The sequence below is a fragment of the Felis catus genome, chromosome D1, assembly GCF_018350175.1.
Source record: "Felis catus isolate Fca126 chromosome D1, F.catus_Fca126_mat1.0, whole genome shotgun sequence".
Classification (NCBI taxonomy): Eukaryota; Metazoa; Chordata; class Mammalia; order Carnivora; family Felidae; genus Felis; species Felis catus.
This window is the reverse complement of record NC_058377.1, coordinates 100,141,633-100,153,026: the sequence shown is the minus strand read 5'-3', so window position 1 is coordinate 100,153,026 and position 11,394 is coordinate 100,141,633. Positions and strand designations below refer to the sequence as shown.

The 11,394-nt window shown below is 36.6% G+C and overlaps 1 protein-coding gene across 1 annotated transcript; it reads left to right on the top strand.

Moving 5' to 3' along the window:
* The first annotated feature begins 9,855 nt into the window (after positions 1 to 9,855).
* Positions 9,856 to 11,064, top strand: LOC101086639 (olfactory receptor 4C45). Its single transcript, XM_006944301.2, has one exon. The coding sequence runs from the start codon at positions 9,956 to 9,958 to the stop codon at positions 10,916 to 10,918; it is 963 nt and encodes a 320-aa protein (XP_006944363.2). The 5' UTR covers positions 9,856 to 9,955; the 3' UTR covers positions 10,919 to 11,064.
* Positions 11,065 to 11,394: the final 330 nt, after the last annotated feature.

The following is an 11,394-nucleotide window of genomic DNA, read 5'->3' as shown; positions in this document are numbered from 1 at the left end:
GTCACAATGTATAGAAAATCTCGGAGTTTATGTATTCAGTGGAACAATTCTCTGTAAAGCTTTGGGTACAGATTATATAGCCAACAGGACAATTAAAATATTTAAACAAAAAGCCTAATGGCGAATTATTTTGCTGAAAATGCATAGTTTCAATCCCAACCACATAGCCAAAGTAGATTCGTTATCATAAGAAATAAAGATCAACCAGAAATGAACAGGTTTTGAGGAACAAGAGAGTTATCAAGGCAGGACTCATCCCCAAATTAATGCTGCCCTGTTGTGCAATTCCAGAGGTACCATTTACATTATGATCTGGGCTCCTCTTAGAATAAATTCTTTTCTCTGCCTAAAGACAAAAAGGGATAAAATTCTGCGAGGTACAGCCATAGAGCAATTTCGCACATGATTCCCAGACAGAAGGTGGAGCATTTTTTTCGGTCAAAGACGTACTATACATCACTTCACTTCTGCAGTAGCTATTATTATATGGATTTATGCCTTAGCTGATAGGAACATAAGTATCTGGTACAAAAAGGAGTTAATAATAACTGAGTAATTGGATTAAGACAGAAAGTCTGTACATTCAAATTTGAATGGCAACCTTCAGGCTAACTGCAGACCAGTGCAATGGGAAGTAATTTGAGATACAGACACAGTGCCATTCTAAGAGAAAGAATTCAAATAAAAGGAGATCCAGCTCTGGCCCAGGACAGAAGCCCTGCAAAAGAAAAGAGAAAATCATCAAAGCATCAACATCAAAAAATCAACAAAATACAAAGGAAGGCAGTAAAAAAGAAAAAGAGGGAAAGAACTATAAGACACAAAACAGGATGGCAAGAATAAGTCCTTACCTATAAATAATTACTTTATATGTAAATGGGTTAAACTCCCCAATCAAAAGACTTAGAGTGATTAAATGTTTTTTTTTTTTTAATCCAGCTATATGCTGTCTACAAGAGACTCACTTAAGATTTAAGGACCACATAGGTTCAAAGTGAAGTGATGGAAAAAGATATTCCATACAAATGTCAACCAAAAGAGGGCAGGGACTATACTTATGTCAGACCAAATAGACTTTAAAACACAAACATAAACATATATACTTATGTCAGACCAAATAGACTTTAAAACACAAACATAAAGTCCTAAGAAAGGACTTTATATAATGATAAAGGGTCAATTTACCAGGAAGATATAATAATTAGAAATATATATCTATATATAGATAGATAGATTTCACCCAACATCAGAGTACTTAAATATATTAAGCAAATATCAACAGATCTAAAGACAGAAATAGACAATACAATAATAGTAAGAGACCTCAATATTCCACTTTCAATGATGGATAGAACATATAGACAGAAAATCAATAAGAACACAGTGGATATGAACATCACTATTAACCAAATACATCTAACTGACATATAGAACATTGCATCCAATAGCAGTAGAATATACATTCTTCTCAAGTGCACATGGAAGATTATGCAGCCTAGATCATATATTAGGTCACAAAACAAGTCTTGAAAAACTTAAGAATATTGAAAACATACAAAGTGTCTTTTCTGAACACAATGAAGTAACACTAGATATCAAAAGCAGAAAGAAAACTGGAAAATTTGCAAATACATGGAAATTAACATATTTATGTACAACCTATGGGTCAAAGAAGAAACCAAAAGGGGATTCAGAAACATTTCAAAACAAACAAAAATTGTTAACTATACACCAAAACCTATGGGATGAAGCAAAAGCAACACTAAAAGGGAACTTTACAGCAATGAACACCTACATTTAAAAAGATCTCAAATAAGCAATTTAACATTATACTTCAAGAAATGAGAAAAAGAAGAATAACTGAGCCCAAAATTAGCAAAGGAAGGAATAAATAAGATTACAGCAGAAATAAATGAAATAAAGACTAGAAAAACAATAGAAAAAATCAATGAAACTAAGATTTGTTTTTTTAAAGCAAAACAAAATTGACAAACTTTAGCCAGACTGAGAAAAAATTCAAATAAATAAAATCTGAAATGAAAGAAGGTACATTAAAACTCATGTCACAGAGGGGCGCCTGGGTGGCGCAGTCAGTTAAGCGTCCGACTTCAGCCAGGTCACGATCTCGCGGTCCGGGAGTTCGAGCCCCGCGTCGGGCTCTGAGCTGATGGCTCAGAGCCTGGAGCCTGTTTCCGATTCTGTGTCTCCCCCTCTCTCTGCCCCTCCCCTGTTCATGCTCTGTCTCTCTCTGTCCCAAAAATAAATAAACGTTGAAAAAAATTAAAAAAAAAAAACTCATGTCACAGAAATAAAAGAATTATAAAAGTCTCATACAAATAGTTACACAGTAATAAATTGGATAACCTAGAAGAAATATATAAATTCTGGGAACATACAATCTACCAAATCTAAAGCATAAATAAATAGGTAAATTGAGCAGACAAATAATGAGCAAGGAAAAAAATTCCATAATTAGAAACCTCCTAAGGAAAAAAAAAAGCCCCAAAACAGAGGGCTTCACTGATAAAATCTACAATCAACATTTAAAGAAGAATAAATGCCAATCCTGAAATACTTCGAAAAATTTGAAAAGGAAAAAACACTTCTAATTTTTATATTTATTTATTTATTTTGAGAGAGAGAGAGTGCACATGCACACACAAGCAGGGGAGGGCAGAGAGAGAGACAGAGAGAGAGACTGGATCCCAAACAAGCTCTGCACTGAGTGCAGAGCCTTAAGTGGGGCTCAAACCCACAAATCATGAGATCATGACCTGAGCCAAAATCAAGAGTTGGACACTTAACTGACTGAGCCACCCAGGCACCCCAAAAACATGTCTATACTTGTTTTATAAAGCCAGATTTACTCTGTTACCAAAGCCAAAGATACCACAAGAAAAGAAAACTATAGGCAATATCCCTGATGAACATACATGCAAAAATCTTAAACAAATACTAGCAAACTGAATTCAAAAGCACATTAAAGAAACCATATACTATAACCAAATGGGATTTATTCCTGGAATGTAAGAATGATTCAGCATGCAAGAATCAATCAATGACACACAGCACATTAACAGAATGAAGGATAAAAATTATATGATCATGTTAACAGATGCAAAAAAAAAGCATCTGACAAAATTAATCCCCTTTTATTATAAAAGTCTCAATAAACCAAGATTAAAAAGAAATTATCTCAACATAATAAAGGCTATATATGACAAGCCCACAGCAAACATCATACTCAACAAGTGAACAACTTCTTTCTTCAACAAGTGAACAACTAAAAGATTTTCCGCTAACACTGGGAACAAAAAAGGACTCCCTCTCACCAATTTTATTCAACATAATACTGAAAGTCCTAGCCAGAGCAATTAGGAAAGAAAAAGAAATAGAAGCTATCCAAATTGGAAAGGAAGAAGTAAAATTATTTCTAATTTTAGATGACATGATCTTATATGTAGAAAAGCCTAGGGGCGCCTGGGTGGTGCAGTTGGTTAATCGTCCGACCTCAGCCAGGTCACGATCTCGCGGTCCGTGGGTTCAAGCCCCGCGTTGGGCTCTGGGCTGATGGCTCAGAGCCTGGAGCCTGTTTCCGATTCTGTGTCTCCCTCTCTCTCTCTGCCCCTCCCCCGTTCATGCTCTGTCTCTCTCTGTCCCAAAAATAAATAAATGTTGAAAAAAAAAATTTTTTTTTAAAAAGAAAAGCCTAAATATTACACACACACACACACACACACACACACACACACACTCAAAAACTGTTAGAACTATTTAACAAACTCAGTAAAGTCTGAGAATATGAAATCAACATACAAAAATCAGTGGTTTCTATAAACTAAGAATGAATTTTCCAAAAAGGAAACTAAAAAAAAAAAAAACAGTTCCATTTACAATGTATCAAAAAGAATAAAATACTTGGGAATAAACTTAACTAAAAAGATTAAAATTTGTAAACTGAAAACCACAAAACATTTACGAAAGAAAGTAAAAACAAAAAAAAGGCAAATAAACGGAAAGACATCCTGTGTTCCTGGATTATAAGATTCAGTGTCATCAAAATGCCATACTACCCAAAGCAATCAAGTATTGGTGCAATCTCTATCAAAATCCCAATGGAATTTTTCACAGAAATAGAGAAGACAATCTTAAAATTCATATGGAACCACAGTAGAAAAAGAAAGAAGAAGAACAAAGCCAGAAGCACAACACTTCCTGATTACAAACTATATTACAAAGCTATAGTAATTAAAATAGTATGGTACTGGCATAAAGACATATAGACCAATGGAATACAATAGAGAACCTACAAATAAACCCATGCATATACACATGGTCAACTGATCTTCGACATGGGTGCCAAGAATACACAATGGGGGAAGAATAGTTTTCCTAATAAATGGTCCTGGGGAAACTGGATAACCACTTTCAAAAGAATGAAACTGAATCTTTGTCTTACACCTTCACAAAAGTCAGCTCAAAATGGACTTAAAACAAAAGACTGAAAACTATAAAACTCTTAGAAGAAAACACAGCAGAAAATCTTTGTAACATGGGATGGGCAATGATTTCTTGGGTATGACACCAAAAGAACAGACAACAAAGGCAAATAGACAAATGGGACCACAGCAGACTAAAAATCTTCTGTACAACAAAGGAAACAAAAAAGTAAAAAGGCAACCCACATAAGGGAAAAAATATTTGCAAACCATATATTTAATAAGGGGTTAATGTCAATATATATACAAAGAATTTGTACAACTCAATAGCAAAAATATCCCAATTTTTAAAAAGGCAAAGAACTTGAATATACATTACCACAAAGAATTTGTAAAAATGGCCAATAAGCAAATGAAAAGATGCTCAACATTACTAACCATCAGGGAAAAGCAAATCAAAATCACAATGATATATCATTTCACACCTGTTAAAATGGCTATTGTCAAAAAAACAAGAGATAACAAGTATTGGCAAGGATATGAAGAAAAGAAAACCTCTGTTCGCTGACAGGAATATAAATTGCCAGAGTCACTATGGAAAACAGTATGGAGGTTTCTCACAAAATTAAAAATAGAATACCATATAATCCAGCAATCCCACTTCTGGGTATTTATCCAAAAATACTGAAATCAGGATCTCAAGAAATTATTTGCACCCCAACGTCCATTTCAGCATTGTTCACAATAGCTAAGATGTGGAAACAACCTAAATGTCCATCAACAGAGGCAATGCTTTAAAAAAAAGAAATGTAGTATAGATATACTGCATAGAATACTCTTCAGCCTTAAAAAGGAACAAAATTCTGTCATTTGTGACAAATGAAACTTGAGGATGAAACTTGAGGTTATTAGTGTAAGTAAAATAAACCAGTGATACAACACTGCCTAATTCCATTTACATGAAATATCTAAAATAGTTCAACTCATAGAAGCAGAAAGCAGACAGCGTTTTTCCAGGGGCTGAGGGAAGGAAGAAATGAGCAGTGATTGATCAATGGCGATGAATTTTTAGTGTGGGAAGATGAAAAAGTTCTGGAGATGGTTGATGGCGATGTTTGCACAAGAGTGTGAATGTACTTACTGCCACTGAACTGTACTTTGAAAATGGTTAAAATGGCAACTTTTATATTATGTGTATTTTACCACAATTAAAAAAAAAAAACAAGGGAGAGGGACAGACTGTGAGTGAGGTTGGCAGGAAACAAAGGAACAAAAGTAGCTGCCGAGGACAGAGCTAAAGTCACCGCTTCCCTTTTTGGTTCTGGACTTCAGGAGCAGATCAGCTTGCTTTGAAGGTAAAGGTTGATTTTTTTAAAAGGTGATTCTGTGCAGGATTTCAGCCAACTCTTCAACACCTCAGAAACTGAGGGAGAGATTAGAGTGGAGCCTCCTTTTTATAGTGTTTCTAACCTTTACTTCTGAATGTCTTTATACATAATGTTTGGCTAAGTGTGACTTTTTCAATGGCTACCATGTGGAGGCACTATACTTTATTGTAAATCTCCACAATTCCTTCTGTGTGGGGTAGAGAGAAAAGCTATATTCCCCTGAACTCATCATGACAATCTTTACCCAATCTTTGGTAGCTGAGAATTAAAAATGGCACAGTTTCCCAGGGTAACATGGCACATAACCTTGAAAATTGGTATTTCCATTGTTGGGACAACCATATTAGTTAGAACAGGTCAGGTTTTCAGACAGAAATCCATTCTCTGAACTCCGATCTGTGCCTAAAACCATCCCCTATCCTGTGCCAGGCTCACCAATATCAAAATGAACAACAAAGTTTTATCATGAAGCTTTCCAACTTACCTTATCACTCTCGTCCTAAACTACAGCCAGAAACACTATGGTTTAGCAGCATTATCAACAATAGCAAAGCTATGGATAGAGCCCAAAAGTCCATCAAGTGATGAATGGATAAAGAAGATATGGCATATACATACACCATATATATATATACATATATGTGTGTGTATATACACACACACAAATATATATATATAATATATATATATTTATAATATATATAATATATATTATAATATATATTATAATTATATATATTAATATATATAATATATATAATATAATATAATATAATATAATATAATATATATATTTTTTTTAACGTTTATTTATTTTTGAGACAGAGAGAGACAGAGCATGAATGGGGAAGGGGCAGAGAGAGAGGGAGACACAGAATCTGAAACAGGCTCCAGGCTCCAAGCTGTCAGCACAGAGCCCGACGCGGGGCTCGAACTCATGAACCGCAAAATCGTGACCTGAGCCGAAGTCCGCCGCTTAACCGACTGAGCCACCCAGGCGCCCCACACACAAATATATATATAAACACACACACACACACACACACACACACACACACACACACACATACATACAATGGAGTATTACTCAGCCGTCAAAAGAATGAAACCTTGCCATTTGCAGTGGTGTAGAGAGAACTAGGGTGTATTATGCTGAGCGAAATTAGTAAGTCAGAGAAAGAAAGATACCATATGATTTCACTCATATGTGGAATTTAAGAAACAGATGAACATATGGTGGTGGGAAGAGAGGTGAACAAACTGTGAGAGACCCTTAAAGATCGAAAATAAAAGAACAAACTGAGACTTGCTGGAGAGAGGTAGGTGGAGGACGGGCTTGATGGGCGGTGTGTAGTAAGGAGGGCACTAGTTATGATGAGCACTGGGTGTTATATGTGATACATCACTGGATTCTACTCCTGAAACCAATACTGCGCTGTATGTTAACTGACTAGAATTTAAACAAAAAGTTGGAGAAAAAATAAAATAAAACAAAGATACAAAAATAAACTGGCCTCTAATGATGTTTGTGGATGCTTTGCTTCCAGCAAAGATTCCAACAGGACCAATTACGAATCCTCTGAGGACTTGAGAGGTCAATGCCTTACCAAATCCTGCCCGTTGTGAATGTCTATTTAAATATTTCTCTCGAGTCGATGAAGAATTACAGGAGATTTAAGTAAATGACAACAGCCAAGCACGTTAACTAATAGACTTAAGGTCTATATGGGAGACACTGTTCCCACACTTAGGGTTAAAAGGAGAGCTTAAATCAGGAATAGAAAGAATTCTCACCACACTGTTCATGGACTTCTTGGGAAACATAAATTTGGCAGGATTTGGGAAAAAAAACAACATCCAATCAACTGGATCTGATGCACTTATACATTTTATAGTTTCATATACTCGCTTTTTCTGATTTGAAGAATTTTTTCATTGTTCCCATTGTTTTTAATATAGACTGAATACAGTTCTGAGATCTGAAAAATTTATGTGTTTTGGAGATGTGTTTATACTTCCACAGGAGGCCAAGAAAGTGAATAGAAATTAAATCTAGAGCCACTACAGTTTCCTAACTCAAACAGCTCATTTTCTGAGTAAATTCAGATTGATAACGGGAACGAAAATAAATGAAAATGTCCAAGACTGGAAGAGCTGTCTAGAGAGAGAATTCCAGTGTCCCACTTGTTAGTTTATAGAGTGTATTTGCAGCTGGGGGGCTATGCCCCCAGGGGAAGAAAACAATGACTGAGTTCAATCTAAAAACTGGAATTCACACTCAACTAGATCCAGGTCAGTAATAACTAAATCTTTTTCCCCAAATTTTGAGAGTTAACTTAATTAAGCCAAATTATTTTCACTGAATAGGTTTTACAATTAGATTCTTTGAATTGAAGGTAATCTTATTCTCTAAAAATGAATTTGCGCTTGATAACATGAAAATAGCAGTAGAAAACACGATCTGTGATGCTGCCAGACGAGGCGCTTTTGAGAACTCCTAAGGTCACTGTAACAACATTGTGGTCAACGTGTATGTAGAAATAGATTGCTTCGGTAGGTTTTATATGTGATTATTTGAAATTGTTTCCCCTTTTCATGACTTCCATGTTGCCACATTGAAGTTAGAATTTGTGAATTAAATTAAGAATGATTAAGCACATAGTTACCACCTATAGGAGCCCTGGGTAGAGACGAAACAACTAAAGAGACAGCGTTCTGTAAAACTAAAGATAAAGATATCCTTCCTCACCTTTATTGAAGCTGAATGATCATGATGCTGGTTTCTGTGTCCAGAAAGTTTTGAGGAAAAATAGGTTATGTTTTTTGGCAGGGATTTGAGAAAGGAGAAAAAGAGGGGGAGAAGGAATAAGATATCCTGTGATCTTTTGTAACATGTAATCACTTTTGAAAATCCACGTACAGATCATTTTTTAAAAAAAAGAATATATTCTTGTATATATTCCACTTTTTCCACCAATTAGCAGTGAAAATTTCAAATTTATCTTAATTGATTAAACTTATGCCTAAGGAAAAAAATTGTATTATCTTAGACGACGTTAACATTTCCGTCTCATCAATAGGAAATCCAGGGAAACTTTATGACTCATCTAATTCCATTTGTAAAATGTGAGTGGTATTATATATCTAATCCAGAGCCTCATTTTTTTATGTAATGAAAGACCAGTTACACAGAAAATCCATTTAAGAAATATTGAGAACTTTTTTTTTTTAACGTTTATTTATGAGACAGAGAGAGACAGAGCATGAACGGGGGAGGGGCAGAGAAAGGGAGACACAGAATCTGAAACAGGCTCCAGGCTCTGAGCTGTCAGCACAGAGCCCGACGCGGGGCTTGAACTCACGGACCGCGAGATCATCACCTGAGCCGAAGTCGGCCGCCCAACCGACTGAGCCACCCAGGCGCCCCAAGAAATATTGAGAACTTTGAAGGGAACTTTGTACCAATTGTATATGTATATCCAAAGATGTGGGAAGAGTGACTGTGTAATAGCCATTTGGAGCCAGATACAACATCCAGGGCTACTGAGGAAATGCTGCTCAATGAGCTGTTATGCAGACAGTTCCTTGGCATTTTGAAGAGGGAAAACCCCATCTGCAGCTCTCTGTGTGTACGTGCATTCATTTGGCAGAAAGGAATCATACCTCAAAGAACACTGCTGGTATAGATATAGTAAGGCTTGGCACTTTCCTATCTGAATACAGTTGACTTTTTAAAGAATATTGTGTCCATATATCTATAAATATTCATGCCAGTGGGCAAATGTAACTTCAAAATCATTGTTATTGACAAACATTGTCCCAAAAACAGCAAAAGAAAGCCACCTGTGAGGGTTTAGAGCCAGAAAGAGAGTTTGGAAGTCCATCATAGTCAACATACATATTAACACTTTGCTTTTATTCTGGTGTTTGTAACATATTGTTAATATTCAATTTATATGAATAAGAGAAATCTAACCTCTTTCTAATCTTCTTTATAACTGTCTCCGAAGTGGCAGAGGTGAGTGGAAGCTGTGGTTCCATCAATCCCAGAGGCCAGGACTACAGAGGTGATGGAAACTTTTAGTGTTGAATTAAAAATATTACTCAGAAACTCTGTGATCTCTCCAGATGGACCATGTGCTCACAACCCAAGCTGAATCCATGGAAAGGATGAGCAATGTAACAGAATTCATTTTGCTGGGCTTGACCCAGAATCCAGAACTGCAGAAATTCTTATTTGCTGTGTTGTTAATCACCTACTTGATCACACTGGCAGGTAACCTGCTCATCTCCGTCACCATCTTCATCAGCCCAGCCCTGGGTTCTCCCATGTACTTTTTCCTGTCCTACTTGTCTATTATAGATGGTTTCTACTCTTCTTCCATAACACCCAAAATGATCTATGACCTGATCTCTGAGAAGAACACCATCTCCTTCAATGGCTGCATGACTCAGCTCTTTGCAGAACATTTCTTCGCTGGAGCTGAGATCGTCTTGTTAATTGTCATGGCCTATGACCGCTATGTAGCCATCTGTAAGCCCTTGCATTACATGACCATCATGAGACGACCTGTCTGTCGTTTCTTCGTGGCAATGGCTGGGATTTTAGGCTTTCTTCATGGAGGAATCCAGATTTTGTTCATGGTCCAGTTACCGTTCTGTGGCCCCAATGTTATTGACCATTTTCTGTGCGATTTAATACCTCTCCTGGAGCTAGCCTGTACAGACACTCGCACTTTGGGGCCCCTGATTGCTGCCAACAGTGGATCACTGTGTTCGCTCATTTTTTCTATGCTGGTTGCTTCTTATGTTGTCATCCTGCACTCACTGAGGACTCATAGCTCTGAAGGGCGTCGCAAAGCCCTGTCTACCTGTGCCTCTCATGTCACCGTTGTCATCTTATTCTTTGTACCTTGTTCCTTCCTGTACCTGAGACCCGTGACCTCCTTCCCCTCTGACAAAGCTGTGACTGTGTTTTGTACGATAGTCTCTCCCATGCTGAACCCTTTAATCTACACCCTCAGAAATGCAGAAGTGAAAAATGTCATGAAGAAACTCTGGGGGCAAATAATGAAAAACAGTGATAAATGAAGTTTGTGATTAGTCTTTACCTAAAAATATCTAGTGGTGATTTATAGACATTTATTCCCTTCTTAAATAAATAGAGATTTCTTTCCCTGATCAAACTCGGGGCAGTCAATTTTGCTGCCTGGATCAGATTTCTTCAGGAGCACGTATGTCGTGGGCAGGGTCGACATACCCATTAAGACACAGTAGGCATGGTGCCTAGGGCCTACAATAATGTTAGGAGCCCTTGAAATGTTCAATTTCTTTTAAAATAAGGAAACAATGAATGTAATCCAAATCCAACTTGGACTATAGTCATCTTTATATCAATGCAGTTATAAAATATAATTTTTAAAATTGTTAATGGAGGAGGAGGGCTCATGAGGACAAAATTACCAGCAGGCCACAGAAGTCATAATGTTGCCCTGATTGGAGGTGTGAAACGGATCAGTGTCAATAGTCCTGAACACTCTTTACACCCAGTGCTACAGCTAGAATGA

What these genes read in the sequence shown, in the direction of transcription:
- LOC101086639 (XM_006944301.2), top strand. Translation starts at nt 9,956, where the DNA reads ATGGACCATGTGCTCACAACCCAAGCTGAATCCATGGAAAGGATGAGC.